Source organism: Gymnodraco acuticeps, unplaced genomic scaffold (genome assembly GCF_902827175.1).
Source record: "Gymnodraco acuticeps unplaced genomic scaffold, fGymAcu1.1, whole genome shotgun sequence".
In the NCBI taxonomy this organism is placed as follows: Eukaryota; Metazoa; Chordata; class Actinopteri; order Perciformes; family Bathydraconidae; genus Gymnodraco; species Gymnodraco acuticeps.
This window is the reverse complement of record NW_022990317.1, coordinates 692,578-709,160: the sequence shown is the minus strand read 5'-3', so window position 1 is coordinate 709,160 and position 16,583 is coordinate 692,578. Positions and strand designations below refer to the sequence as shown.

At 38.8% G+C, this 16,583-nt stretch overlaps 1 protein-coding gene across 1 annotated transcript in view; it reads left to right on the top strand.

Annotated features, from left to right (window-relative positions):
• The first annotated feature begins 1,479 nt into the window (after positions 1–1,479).
• The window catches only part of wwc1 (WW and C2 domain containing 1), a 71,973-nt gene continuing 56,869 nt past the window's right edge, over positions 1,480–16,583 (top strand). Inside the window, exon 1 of the mRNA XM_034223055.1 lies at positions 1,480–2,439. Coding sequence (XP_034078946.1) covers positions 2,321–2,439 — 119 coding nt within the window. The 5' untranslated portion in view covers positions 1,480–2,320. The remainder of the gene's footprint in view (positions 2,440–16,583) is intronic.

Here is a 16,583-nt window from a genome sequence, read left to right as displayed (position 1 = left end):
AAAAGTTGTCAGAATGCACAATGGCTGTTTTTACAATATTAGCATGTATGCTAATATTGTAAATAATGTATACATTATTCTGGATATAAGTTTATCCTGTGTTTATAACTAACAAATACATTTAGGAGCATTTACATGTTGTAGTTTGTCAATGTGCAGCCAATTACTATTACAGTAGCGTACTGCATCGTATCTATGCGTTTTTATATGTACAAAGTAACTAGAAACTATGAGTGTTACATTAATGAAGTTTAGTACAAAAAAATCTGAATGTACCTTCAAAATGTAGTGGAGTAGAAGTGTAGAATCAGGGCCGTCCCTCCCGCAGGGGGCATCATCTTGCGGAGGTGTCCTCAACTGAGCCTCAAATGCGGCGCACCTGTGCGTGTATAAAAAGTGTGGACCTGACAGATTCCATCGTTTTTCTGAGCGTCAGTAAAAGCCTCACTGTCTCTTTTAAAGTCATGTGAAGACAAAGAGGTGAAGTGCTCCATCTAGAGTCAAGTCATTTATTTGCTTATTTCAATATTTAATTTCTGTCATTTTTAAGTTTAAATATTTGGAAATGTCTCGAATCCATCTGGTTCAGTGTAGTAATATAATTCTGCATTGCTTTGGAGTAATTAAGTCACATGATATGGAAGCTGGTGAAAACAATCAATACTTCTCAATGATAAACTGCTGATTTTCACAAAGATATTCATACAAAATTTGAAGCGCTAATTTATTTGTAAAGTAGGTACGTTTTTCGTATCAGTTGAACTGTGTGTAATGAGTTATCTTTTTGTGTTAATATTGTTAATGTTAATTAATCTTAGCATTTATGTAATCAATATGTTTTGAATTGCTGAACACGTAAACTATGCCTCTAGTAACAAACATGTGCTTTTCATACCTATAAATGAACGTGTCATATTCAAAGTGTTGAGGCTAAATTGCTGTCAGGATATTCTTTTTATTTTATTACAGCTAAATCAACTGGAGAAATGCATCCTGTAAAACTGACCTGAAGTCATACTTTATTGAATATGAAGTTGATCCATTAAGCAGTTCTACATTTTGACCTGCAGAGGGCAGTGTTGCCTTAAAAGTTTGTTCATCCACGAATCCTTGAAGGCAAGTGGGCTATTGGTATAAAACCATGTATAAAACACACTATTTCATTTGATTTGATTTTTTTTGTAGATATAAATATATCATAGGAATCTAAAAGAAACCAAGTCGTCAAACCGTCTAAAACTACACAACAACGAAACTGAAACAATTATAAATCGATAAAACAATTAAACATTTTTATTAGAAAAATGTATAAAAGTTAACGCAAAATGATACTAAGTACAGTACTTGAGTTAAATGTACTCAGTAACTTAATATCACTGATTCTGCATTTGAAAAGTATGACCGGAAGTCTTATTTTGCTGACCAAATCTCTCAATTAATATTTTATTTTTGAAACAATAACCGGAAGTCGTGGTGAATGTTTGTATCTTGACAGCGGTCGAACCGGCCGAAGTCATCGGGACTCGGGGAAAGACTTTACCGCCGCTGCCACTGCTCCTCTCCTGTCCGGCTTTTAAACGGATAACTAAACAAAAATAACGAACAAAGTTTCTGGAGGATTTACCGGATTGTAACGACTGTGGATCCAGCGGTTACTTTTCTTCTCTCAGCGGTGTTTACTCTGTTTGTTTCCCCGAGGCTAGCATCGGTTACTGCTGCTAAACATGGTGGCCTGTCGGAGAGAAGAAGAAACGAGTCCAGTTTGGGGACTTTAGAGGAATTCTTTTGGGACGGTTCTCCCTGTGAAACACCGCTGCCCTGGACACATTACCAGCCCTTTTATTATTTCTGTTTTATCTGGAGGTTTTTAGGACTTTCTTGCCTTTCTGTTGAAACAAGCTGGTGTTTTGTGGACCGCGGATAATTGTTAAACTTCAGAAGTTATCACTAAAACACCTTTAAAGTTTGCAGGGAAAAGTTGCAATAACATGCACTTGGAAAAACTCGTCAAATAGCGCCACGTTATTATTTATATTACGGATGATTCAGATAAGAATTGATGCGCAGCCTGCAGGAACTACTTTTTATCCTCTTGAGTTTCTTTTAACAGTCCCCCCCCTTTTTTTAGGTTTGATTCCTTGTTAATCTGTGGATTATTATGGATTATTATTATGATGGCCTAATCCAAACTGCATCAAACCGGGAATTTTGGGAATAACTGCTGATACTGTTGCTGATGATGATGACAGAGAAAAGCGATGGTTTCCCTTCGTTATGATTTTGAGTAGAGAGGAGTTAATTACATGGAGACTCGCCTGACATGCCAAGGAAGGAGTTGCCACTACCTGAGGGTTGGGAGGAGGCCAGAGACTTTGATGGCAAAGTCTATTACGTTGACCACATTAACCATTGCACCAGCTGGATCGACCCCAGAGACAGGTAGGAGTGTGTGTCTCTCTCTCTGTGTGTGTGTGTGTGTGTGTGTGTGTGTGTGTGTGTGTGTGTGTGTGTGAGATCAAGATGTTGTAAAACTACTGGAAAGATGGATGACTTTTGACCTGCTGCAGGTTATCATGAGTCAAGCTACAAGCACCTTATTGAAATAAATCACCTGTCCTGTTAAAATAATACAAATGTGACTTGTGCATATTCATATAAGGAAATAGGACATTGAAATGGAAACCCCTGCAAATATGCATTATCACCATAGACTGTAAATAGATTATTACATATAATGCCACACAATTCAATGCAGCAGTGGCAAATACAAAGTTGTAGCCCCCTCCCAAAAGAAATATCAACAGCTAATTGGAAAACAAATTGGAAATACTTTTACTACCAAGGATGGATAGGCTGTTTTTTTCAGTCATTTTTATAAATTAGCAGAATGTCCATAATTGGAAGAACATTTATTTTCTTTAAAGCTCATATTGGACCTTCTTCCAGCTAACACTAGTTTTGAAATGTATCTCTGAATGTGATTCATGATACAACTATTTTCTCCTGCAAATGTTAAGAATGCAAATCAAGAGTTACTCATATTGTCCAACCAAAAGTCCAAACTAGCCAAATATTCAGTTGATGTTTAACAATGGATGTGAGCAAAATCAGAGCATCTGGATCTAGCGAGTGTTTGGCAGTGTTGCTAGAAAGGTAACTGAAACATGAAGGCCTAGTATACAGTAGTTACTGAAAATAGGCCAAAATGTACTCTGCAAAGCATCCATCATCATCATCATCATCATCATCATCATCATCATCATCATCATCATCATCATCATCATCATCATCATTCGACCGCTCTGGGATAAAGATGCTGAATCAGACCTCTTCTTAAAACCAGACACCCATGTTTATACCTAAAACTAGTATGACCATCATCACCAGACCTTATGACGTGTTACAGCGCTATGTCTAGTTGTTTGGTACACAAATCAAGTCATAAACAATGTCGCCAAAATATTTTCATACAGTGTAATTCATGTTGTCTTTAATGTCTTCTCTCAAATCTCTTTAATTGTATTTATTAGCATGTCTTAAGCTCCTGTAAGATATCCCAAAGGATTTGGCTTGAAGTCTTTTACTTTAGGTCTTTATCTGCAGGCAATGTGGTTATTTCTCTTCTGAGGAATATTGTGAATTGAAGTCTCTCTCTAAAGGTGTAGTCTTTTAATACAACAAATACAAAAAAGAAGAGACGGATGGGGAAAATAATCGACATAAGAGCCTCAGCATTCAAAATAGAGCTGCAACAATTAGACAACAAATGAATCATTCACTTTTTTATAATCCATGTTTATTTAGAAAAACTTTCAAGCAAGAATGCCAAAAAACTGTCAACATTTCTCAAATGCAAAAACTTGTTGCCTAACAATCAATTAAATACTGAGACTATGGACATTTGGACTGAGATGTTGGTCGAACAAAACAAGGCAATTCAACATGTTAATTATTTGTTTATCTTTAAATGTCAAGTCAATTTATTAGGCAGCAAAGTTTTGATACATTGACCTTTTGTCAGGCAAAATGTATATAAGAAATACCATTGTAATTATCAACAGCTTAAGGTCGGCTTTGAATGTTTTATTTTGCCCAACTTAATCTTATACTGACCTTAAAGTCATTCAGTATTCTGTTTTGGACGACAAAGAAACATATCATCCCATCTGAGAATGTGGAACCAGACAATGTTTGCGACTTTTTTTTAAAGAAGTAAGATTATTTATTTGATTACCATCAGTGTTTCCCACAGAATTTGATTCTATTTCGGTCGGCCCACGCATCCCCCCCCCTTAAATAACAAAATACATGCAAGTTAATGGCAACTGTAGCAGACAACGTTCTTGTTGCTCTGTGTTGAGTTGAGTGAGACACCAGAGTTGAGGATCTGTGGGGTTTATTCTCCCAAAAATATAATTTACAATTTAGGCATTTAGCAGACGCTTTATTCCAAAGCGACTTACACTAGTGGTGGTGTTCCAGGCGGGATTTGAACTCGCAACTTTCCGATCATCAGCCCACCTCACTATCCATTAGAGATTAGACCACCAAAAAAAAACGTTATAAAAAATAGAAATAAAAAAAATGAGATCTATTTGTGGCGGACGATATTTAATTGTGGCGGCCCGCCAACAAATGAATCGATGTATGGGAAACACTGACCACCATAGTTAGCAATTCGTTTTCTAATATGACACACCTGGGGCTTCCTGCTGCCTTTTTCAGTTACCTTTGTGAAAAGAGCTTTACTGGTCGTTAACCTGGAAACGGCTTTAAGTGAGGGTTATAAAAGTCTGTATCACAATAAGAGATCATCCTAATGAGAACAAGAGCAGTAAACATTCCTGCAAATATGATGTCTGCTGTCAGAGCTGCACGTAGCTTTTTGAATGACTGATTCAACCTTGAAGCTGATTGTCATCCTTTGGCGTATTCTGAAAGCTTCAAGAACATCTAGGGGATGATAAACATGGTGTTCCTTCTCACAGTGTGCTCTGCTTTTAGTCTCATAAGCCTTGAAACGGGAGGCAGGGAGTAAACAGATGGCAAGACACCCTCATGTCATTAAAAAAAGAGCATGTTAGAAATCCCAGAAACCTTCTCATGAGTCAGTACCCGTTATAAATATCCCCGGTAATACACTCTTGGGGATGCTATTGGGTTATGTTAAGTGTGGTTGTGTAATATAATGCAAATTGGGAGTCTTTATTTCTACTTTGATTTTTGAATGCTCGCTTGATGTTGTATTTGTTTTCATAACACCTAAATAGCGACACAAATGACCTCAGTAAAGCGCCGTGCCAATGACCTGCCCTACTAATGAACCACAAATCACGTAACATCACCATCAGTATTTAGTTTACTGCCTTCCACTCAGCCTTTAGTTTCCTTTTCTCGTACTGCATCGTTAAATAGAATACTCCTAAAGAGACTTTAAACTTGAAATGAGCAATCCATCATGGTTGTTGTTTTTTTGGTCAGTTTTAAATTATTATCACAGACTAGAGGAGCTGTGAGCTCCTGTTTGGGGGGCGGTGGTGGCGAAGTCGATAAGGACTTGGCTTGGCAACTGGAAGGTCACCAGTTCAAGTCCCGGCAAGACCAAGTCCCTCTACTCATTCGTTGACCCTCTCCCCCACTGGTAAGCCTCAGCCCCCTTGTTCGTTCTCCCTTTTGGATATAGCCCTGTGTGACTGTTTTTATAAATTGTATTTTTACTATTGTATACAAATAAACTGTTCTATTTTTGATAATTGAACCACGTCTCTTGTTCCATGAGTAACCGAACCTGTGTGTCCTAGTGACTTAAAACTTGTCACATTTCCCTGGGTGAAATTCCCGGGGTGGCGTTGTCGGACTTAGTGGTTTAACCAAACTGTTAAATTAATATATTTATTCTGCGGCCACTGCTACAAACTGTCCCTGAGCAAGGCACCGTTCCCTACACTGCTCCCCGGGCGCCGTTCAAAATGGCAGCACACTGCTCCTAACACTAGGATGGGTCAAATGCAGAGAAACAATTTCCCCACGGGGATTAATAAAGTATATCAAACGTTTGTGCTTTCCATGGCGCTTCAACAGAATTAATCAACTTTATTGTCAACACAACATAACCAAGAAACAAACAGTGAGCAAACGTTAAGGCACGGCAAATAGTGATCTAATTTTGTCGAGGAATACTGCAGCATAACTATGCAAACATAACAACTTAAAACAAATAAATGTGACTAAGTTTCCGAACAGAGATTGATTACTCACAGCATCTCAAACAAGTTTCAGGTCTTTGGCAGTTTATCTTTCCATAGTTAAATGGATGTTAGCCAATGATTCTCTAGTCATTCAAACCTCATAGTGAAATAAACGGAAGCCAGTTGCTGCCTTAGAGGTTAAACACAATAAGCCAATGGCTGCCTTTCAAGGGCCCTATTAAGCAAATGTTCAGGTTTCAAAATTGTGTTTTTCAATGCTCAACAAGCTCTTTATTTTTCTCATGCTGCCTGTGCTGCAGCACTTCTTTTCACCCTCTGTCTGAAACCAGAGCCCAGTCTGCTCTGATTGGTTAGCTGACCGGCTGAACAGATGTTCCGCTGCTATTAGCCTATCACATACAATGTGTTGGAGCACTGTCCAAAAGAAGTACAAATGTTACGTAGTGATGTCACTATGTCGTGGAAGTAAACAAAGGAGTCCAATTGATACATGTTAGCCTTTGCAGACCATTTACATGCACACAAACCTATATAACACACTACAGGAAAGGGAAAACCTAAAAAGCATTATCGGGCCCCTATAAGGTTAAACACAATAGTTACAATCAATGGAAGCCAATGCCTGCCTTGAATATTAAACACAAGAGTGAAATGGATGGAAGTCAATTACCGTAAGATATACCATTTGGAGTCCAATATATATAATATATTACAGTTGTCCTGGTGGGACATGTAAGTAATGGATTTTATTCATAAGTAAATAAATATATGATGGTGGAGTCGACGCACTCAGGGTTTCCCACACATAGACTTTACTTGGGCGGGCCGCCCAGGTATATTAACGTCTGCCAAAGTATATAGTATAAACCTAAAACCCATTTAGGTTTTATCTTTTTTTATCCGTCCACGAGCACGACGCCATCTGCGATCGGTTAACTACCCCTCCTGTACCTGTTCGCTCTGCTATCGCGTGAAGGGTCTGCTTTATGCGCTCCGCAGTAACTCCGCTGCGAGGTTCCGGCGAACAGTATATTTCCGATCTGTGGGAAACACTGCACACTCTTACATGTTCCAAATATTTTTACAAAATACTTCAATGAGTTTGTTAAAGGGGAGAAATGCATGATTTTATTTGCCATAAAAGCATGCTTCATTTAAATTCCTGCAATTACAAATCAGGTGTGAGTTACCTTTTTTCCTCTTTCTCATAGAAATCCATCAGTGTAATAGGCTTAGCGTGCTAAGCATGCAGCGCGACATGACACAGTCCCACTTGTACAAAACAGCCTCCACAGTATAGAGGGGGGGGCAGTTTTCATGGTGGGACTGGTTTTTCATCTTTACCAGTTACTTAAGACCCCTCGGACTTTGACACAAAATCCCTTTAATGGCTTATGTCTGGAATTCTAGAGGCTTAGGGGAAGTTTTTTTTCTTTCTGTGGGGAGGTTAGTGTGAGAAGACGCACCAATTCTGTACTTATTGTATTAGGCTTACTTTGTGTCTGTATTTAAACACATTTATGCAAGTAGAGAGTATTCTTAACTGACTTTACATTAGTTTGTACGTTTTTCAAATAACAAATGCCTTTCCACACTGATTTTAGTTTCATTTCTTCCCAATAAATGTTAGGTAAAATGTAGCTGTAATCCAGCCATACACTTCTTCTGTGTTTCCACTCCATGGTTTGGCACAGATCTACTAAATTCAGTTCACTCTCTTTTGGATTCCTGATTGGAAAAGTTGTGGATAGTATCTGATATCTGGTACTTTTTCTGGTCTCAATTCAGCCCAGGCCCTGAGAGAGCTTTGCCGATTAGCTCACGTCAAAACACTGTAGGTCTCCAAATGATCAGAGAAATGTCACAAAAATGGCAGCCGGTAAATGCACGTTATACAATATTTGACGAAGTAGATGTTCTTCATAGTCTCCTGTTAAAACAGTAATTTCAAGCGTTTTGTGAGCATCTGATGACCTGAGAAAGAAACTTAAAGAAAAGCCCCTGGTATCAAAAGTGAGTCAAACAGTCGTACCATGGGTTGGAAACACAACATTTTACACTTAGAGGCAGCGATAAAGACTAGAAACCTTCCCAAACAAAGTCCTTAAACACACACACACACACACACACACACACACACACACACACACACACACACACACACACACACACACATTCCTGAAACGCACGACGTGACGGACAGAGCAGCGCACACTCGCCAACCAAAGGCCTGATTCATCTAAAACCCCTTTCACTGCTTGCCAAGGTGCACAGGGTCAAAGTGCAGCCCTGCAAACCGTTAACTTCACTGCACAGAGGCTGGCCTGCTGCATTCTAGTTTTCTCTAATACGTAACCAGCCATCCTATAATTTATCATTTGAGGCTGCTCACAACAATAATGCTCACCTGAAAGTGCTGAAATGTGCCGTCTGACGGCAGATATCAGTGGTGCTTCTCACCCAAACAATTCCACACTGTTTTTATTGTTGCAGGCTCAAATAAAAAGCTAGAACTCCTAAATATATTCTGCTATTCAGGTTAGCTCAGATTACCATGCATATCTAGACTTTTTTAATAGCATTTCAATTATTGTCACACATTTCTCTGTACTTTTACATGTTCCTAATCGATTGATCATAGCCATTCTAACATACTACAATAACATTTTAATATAATTGTTGTAAATGCCGTTCCCTAGGGTTAAGGGGAGGTTTAATTTCAATTATCTACATTTATGATACTGTTGTACATTTGCAGCTCAGACCTGTGTCAGACTTGTGTCAGTCTTCAAATCAACTCTGGAAATCGGTTTGTCTCCTACAAATATCTTCACATTTTCTACTCTATTCTTCCACTTTGATTACTATTGTTCTGATATCAAAATGACATGTTTTAACTATTTTAATAATGGGTTAATCAGCTATTTTATCAGCTATTCATCAAATTATAATACAAAATATGTATTGCTTCGTGCACTGGCAGCTTCTCTGAACTTTGAACTGTTGGCCATACAAATTAGGCCACTACAAGATGATTCTGCGGTCTCTGGAAGCTGGCACCTGTCCTGACTCTCTGATAATGTACAGACTAAACAGTGAACCAAAATGACCCAGGACAGTAAATCCTGTTGCGAGCTATGAGCCATTAATACAGATACCACCTTTTCTGTAGTCTTCTTGATGTGATATGACTAGGGATGGGTATCGAGAACCGGTACTAAGTCATTACCGGTACATGATTGGACGGTATTGGTATACCGTTAAGCCGTTGGACAAACGGTGCTGCTATCGATATATGAATTACGCTACTTCCTTAGTTTAAACAATTCTGGTTGGTTGGGAACCCTCATCTCTCCCAACAGCGCTCTTATTATTGTGAGACTCCCGGGGGCAGACCATAGGGGCAGACGCAACATATTGCTAGAAACAGCGTCTCAAGGCTTCTTAATATTTAACAACCTATTAATGACGCATACCCACTTAACGGGAAAAACTCAGCTAACAGACGATATTAACCAGTTTACCTACACGGAACAGAAGTCCAACACCAAGAGTCTAAATCAACACTTAGCAAAACAGGCTAACTGGGCTAAGGCTACTTTAGCATATAACTGGCAAAAGCGATCTTTTCTGCGTCATTTTATCTGCACAAACAACATATTACATGAAAGCTGATTCCATTGGTTTAAGTCTCATCACTGTACGACCAAAACTCACTGAACTAGCAGCCAGGAAAGAGCAAGAAAACAACTTCACTTTACGTAGCCATGATGATAGTTATGTCTTACCTTTGCTGTTTTGTGATCAAAAGTTGTGTTTAAGGGCATAAAAACAGTTAATCCAATGTCTCTGTGTAACTTTAAAATGATTACTGATAATCCATCATTACAATTATAAATAATAAACGCAATAAATGGATTATAATGGTTAGCCGACCGGAGCTTCCGGTTTAGGAGGTGCGCACGCAGCGTCTCGTTTTAACTGAATAACGGTCATGTTTACATGGATTTATGAACTGCGTCTAATTACCGCCCCCCTTCCAGAGACACACTGTCAAACACACTCATACCTGCTTGGTATGACATTGAAAAAGTTACATTAAATAATAAATACAAATAAATTACGATAAAATTACCGTTTAATCTTCACATCTTGTAATCATGTCTATAATTTTGAGCACCAAATTATTGAAAAGTATCGATAAGAGTATCGAAAAATACCGGTATCGATAAGCGGTATCGATAAAATCCTAACGATACCCATCCCTAGATATGACCACACTTCGCTGATTGTTCATGGAAATGGAAGCAACAATGGTTAAGATTGCTTAACGTATAATAAATATAATACACCACAAACAATGTACGTCACATCTTCTTAATAAGTTCTTGTATTTTTCCTTTGCGATTTATTTAAAATGTCCCTTTTGGTTTTGTGTTACCTTACTGCTGATGTATCAGGTGATTGATGAGTGTTGGCTGTTTGCTTTTGGATTACCAATGTCAGCAAAGCTTTTCTACCTGTACTGCTGCAGAAACATTTGAGTAATTACATAATGCTATATGTTGCATTAGTGACATAAGCTTAAATGCTTACATCACAAGGGTTGCAAGGAAGCTCAGAACCGGGTTCAGATGATACTAATAGAAGAAGTTCTCTGAGAAAAAACATGAGGAGACACAAATATACAAAAAAAAGTTAGCACCAGTCAGCTTTTATTTTACAGCTGCAGTCATTGGAAAACCTTTCCATTATAGTTTGTGGTTTAGGAATGAAGAAAGACAGCAAGCCTTTTTTTTGACACTGATAGCTTTGTGTGTTTACATTTCTTTTGAACTGCCTGGGGCCCTCCAGAGGAACAGATATCTGATGTTCTTTAGTTGAACATCTGATATAGTGGAAGATTGGGTGTTGATTTCAAGTGAAGTTTTCCAACATAGCCATGTGTTTTACATTTAGATTTCTTCACAATTCTGGCATTTTTTGGCCATTTAAAACTAAATATCGAAAGAAAACAAACAATTGTTCTCTTTTTGAGTCTTGCAGTCACATATAAAAAGGTGGCCACAGGCTCCTAAAACATACTCCGCTTATAAATATTTCTGTTGAATTTCACAAGGACTGAAACAAGAAAATAAATGGAACGAAAAGGGAAGAACAATAGAAGTAAAAGAAGAAAATCTCTGTATTCAGCCAAGTTGCCTTCGAGCCCTTATACATTCTTTAAAGTGCAATATCATCCATCCTTCCTCTTTGTGACGCATTGAATGCATATCGTCAGCTGAAAGGAATGTTATCTGGATAACGCTCCGTGCTTTTATGGGGAGGGTAATGTGCAGAAATACTGAGGCAAGTCCCTGCTGTAATTTGTCTTAATCATGATAAATTCACAATTTCACTGAATTCTTCACTGAATCATTACGGATTAAACCTTGAGAGCAAAAGGGTTGTGTTGTGTGTGTGCACGTGCGTGTGCGTTGCTTTCACTGTTGGACCTTGAGCGGCTGTGAAGTGTTGTTGGGAGCCTCATAACTCGACTTGAGGAATTTATACGCCGTCTGACTCACCGTTGAGATATGCAGCCCGCCTCCCTGTGTGTTTGCACGCTGTCGCATGCTTTGTCACTTTGCATTAGGAACACTCTGGCTGTTTACCTTGGTATGTGAAACTTGGGGGGGGGGGGTGTGTGTGTGTGTACCTGGCCTCGGCTGATATTGGGTTTTAGAGGCTGATACCGCACCTGTATGGATGTCCTGCAAATACATTTCTGACCCTTTTGATGCCAAAATATCACAAGAATTCAGTGTTTTCTTCTCAGAGTTAGCTTCAGATAAGCTTCTTAAAAAACATGCAGACTATCATGTGACATTCTCCACTGAAACCCGTACTTATTAATTGGTAGGTTTAGCAGTTATGTAAGGTGGAGTAGTTACACACTCTAGTCGGGACATAATAGGAGGAAACATTCCACATAACATCAGTTTCAAATCAGTGACTGCCTCATTATTATCGTTTTAGTCTAACTTCTACAATATAAATGTCTTTCTCTTATTTTGTATTGCACATTCTTACTTTAACTTCTTAGATTGTTATACATATTTGTCAATTTTTTTCTTATTTGTCTTATTTATTTCATTTGAAATTGGAGCAGCTGTCACAAGCCCCATTTCCCCCTGGGATTAATGAAGTTTTCTGATTAAAGTGGCTACTTTTAAGCAACAACCAAAATCTTATCCTGGCTTTAGTCAGGCTTGCATAAGAGATAATGATTTTGTGTGCATGTGCATGCTTTTGTTCACTTGACTAACCTGAAATAATAAATCCTAAAACTATGAGCAACATTGCAGTGCTTGGTCTCGGCGCAGGATGCTCTCGGCCTTTAAGGATGTAGCAAGTAGCAACTCTGCAAGTCATCCAAGTGACAGCAAGCTGCTTCATCTGAGCAATCTGATCAAATCGGATCAGTCTCAAATTTGTCAGCAATGGCTTTGAAAGCAAGTTAACTAACCCATCCAAAATATTTCAATATTCAGATTTTTGAGGGGGTTGGAACTGATGAAATCTGTATATTGCTTGCGGTTGTAGACACAATAGGAGCCTCAACAAAGTGTAAAATCCGTCAAATGAATTTGAACACAAAACACAAGTTAGCCTCAGTTCTAAGTTCTTCCCCCTTACATCAGTGCATGTTCTCCTATCAAGGTCAAAGGAGCTATGAGTCATGTAATTCGGGAAATAATGACACTGCAAATAGAGAGTGTGAGCGTAGACTTTCAGAATATTAAGCTTTGAAAAATTGAGCACTAAACGGGGTACATGTAGCTTCAAATAATGAGGTTTCAATTTAGCACTATTGTGGGTGCTGCTGTGGCTTATGACTTCACTTGTATACAGTATGCATTACTTTTACCAGTCCATGTTTTATTTCTGTGTAGATCTGGTTTATGAGAAAATATTTTCCATTTAGATTGTATTATAGAATTCTGCGGTTGGTAAAATGTGTTTGGCTTAGGTATCTGGACGACTATTGTGTAACCAGTGTGGATGCATTTAGTGCAGGGGGGGAACCTTTTTCCTCTCAAGGGTCATTTCAATTTGTTCAACATCCTCCGAGGGCCGTACAAATGATTGACTTCTGCTTAAAAATACTAAAATCACAGCCCATTAACTTCGCCTTTCTTTCATGCCGTGCAAAGAAAAAGCAACCATCCAGATATCTTACCATAACTCATGCATGCATGCACATGCATGGTTGTGGCATGACCACCGAAACAGAAAGATATGGACACAAGATGTGTGCAAATGTATTTAGTTTCCTATCCATGTGAACATGATTTAAGTGGGGGGGGGGATCTAACCTCCTCTAGGGGGGTCCGGGTGCATGCTCCCCCGGGAAGATTTTTTTTTAAATGTTGAAGTTAAAAGCATCAATCTGGTGCACTTTGAGAGCAACATTAGGAGATCTATGGATACATCTCTCAACACCCATATGAAGCAGAACTGTAAGCAGATTTGTTTTTCTTTATGGATATTTTACAAATCACTCCCCTTTCAAACTGTATTCTTGTTTATTAATAACAACTTTGTTTTACTGTCATATAGTATTTTATACCCGTTTACTTTATTCTCTTATTTTTTTACAACTATAATGATCATATAAAGATGTGCCTTTACCTCAGTGGTTGTAGAAAAAGCTTCTTATATTCGTTAGCATAGCTAGCTAACCAGATGCTAATAACAACAAAGGTATTGACTGTATGACAGATGAACAGATCGCCACTGGGCTTACAACTAAAGACACAGCCACGCAAAAACTGTGGCATGTGTATGGGTATTGTAAGTGCCGGTGTAGGTACCATTGTCACTGTCACTACCCGATCTGCAGCTCTGCCCGATCTGCAGTGCGCATGTGCAGCTATCATACTGAATACATATTTACTGTGAATGTGTGCAAAAATGTATGGCATATAGCTGTCTAACAGAAGTTAAATCCATTTCTCACTTATTCTGACAATGTACTTAACCTCAAATAAAAGAACCCAATAAAAAGAGTTGTTAAATAATAGTGAAGTCACGTTGTAATAACAATAACTCATCTCTCTCGAGTTTTATTTTTGAGCTTTGCCAAAAGCCACTGTGTCAAGTGTCCTACTTGGGTTGCCGTCCGGAGTTGTCCAATATCGCGGACCATCTCGCACATGCGCACTGCAGATCGGGCAGAGCTGCAGATCGGGTAGTGACACCCCGAGCAGATGTGGTACCGACACCGACACCGGAGCGGCGTTCTGGTGCTCTCCGTAAGCACTACACCATGGATGTATAATAAGAACTGGATACAGCGTGGGAGGCGGGGCCTCATTCATTCCTATGAGAGTTGCTCATTAGCACATGATGACAAAATGGCCCAACTTTTGAGAGAGTGAAACGTCACAGATTACCCGGCATGCCTGAGAAGTACCCGTATGTGCGCTCATAGCGCATGCGCAACTTTAACCAAAATGCTCGTTCACATCAAGCACGTCAATTTGCGTACACGTAACAGCACCGCGCATTCATGACAGCACGGTAATGGATTGTTATGATGGATTTCATATTAACGAGGCGGCAGTTAGCAGCTAGCGGCTAGCTAGTAATTATGCTAATGTACACATCAATCGTTATGTACTTATATTACGCTGTAACAGGATCTAGTGATATCCAACACAGCTTCATTTAGCATGAAATAATTGTTGCACTGTATATATATATATATATATATTATATATTTATATATATTTATACACAGTGCAATAAGCTTCTTAGTGCAATAAGAAGCTACAGGGACGTTAATCTACGTCGGTAATATTAACTTTATTTAATACAACATTTACGGTACAACATTTGAACATCATAGCCTATAGCCCATGGCATGTAGTAGGCTATAATATTTTACAAATGATGAATTACAGCAAACATGTACAATATCCATTATTACAGCTCCGTGGGCTGGCAGTAAGGCGATATGGTCCGTTCTTATTGTGCATCCATGGGTAAAGATAAACGCATGTAGTGCTGAACACGTAACATGAACGTGCCGGGCGGCGTGGTCCCGTGGGTTAGATGCGCGTTCATAATGCAGAGGGAAATAACTCTCAGAATAACGTTATTAGCACATTTTTACAACTTGAGGAACGAATGTTTTTAATAAGGGCTATACAAGTGTTCATACTGGGTTGTTTATTTAGTTTTTAAAAAAAAATCCAACGAGTTACAGACCACTCTTTCCCAATGTAAGTCAATGGGAAAAAGTGTTTCCGGGCCCAGCAACCTAAAGGAAGTGTAGTACCGCCGTTTGGCCACCACGAATATTCTCATCAGACTCCGGCGCATTTCCTGGGGGCTACACCCGTCAGACGAAACATATACCACGTGACAACACGTTAGGCTCGGCTCGTGTTGTGTTCAAGGACCCTGACCTTGTCCAGGAAAAACAGGTTCTACCTGGTCTCGCGGTCCGTATACGGCCCGGAGGCCGGAGGTTCCCCACCCCTGATTTAGTGGATGAGCACATCATAGCGGCTATGTGTTGACTTCTTCTCATTTGTTGGTCTTGTAAGTGTTATACCATTGGACAACAAAACTCATAGTTGAGATAAAACCTACAAAGACACATGGCTCTCTACTATCTCAGGCCCAGGATAGTAAAGATAATGAAATATTGTCCGTGTGACACAAAAGAGTAATTTTTATCATTGACAGCATAACAAAAACACGTTATACCCTCATCACATATTATATATTCTGGTGGTTTTGTGCTAGTTTTAAATGACGTAGCTATTTTGGCACGTATTCTTTGTATTCCAGTATGTTCTAGTGCCACTTTAAGAGTAACTAATTTTAATGATTATTTGGATAATATCGTGAATAACAATAATTTAGCCATGATAATTGTGACTTTTCATATCTTCCCATGCCGTTGAACTCAGGAAAAAACAGCAGTTGCAAAAATGTTTCGCACTTCATAAACTAAACCATTAAACCAGTGGTTCTCAAACTTTTTCTGTCATTCCCCACTTTGAACAGGTGGGCCTTTTCAAGCCCCACCTGTTCCTCATCGTTCCAATAAAATGGTAGGCCAAGCTTAAAATTGTCAAATGTATCGTTCTATAACAGGGGTCTCCAACCTTTTTTAGGATGAGAGCTACTTAAAAAAAATAAAACAAGTCGTGAACTACTTTTACTCCTTTTTTTTTGTTTTTTTGCAGTGTATATATTTAGCACATTTTAACATTATGATATGCTTACCTTTAACCTTTGTGTGCTGTTTGGGTCTGTGGGACCCTTTTGCAGTGTTACTAAAATAACATGTATTCAATTGAATTATTTTAACCTGCT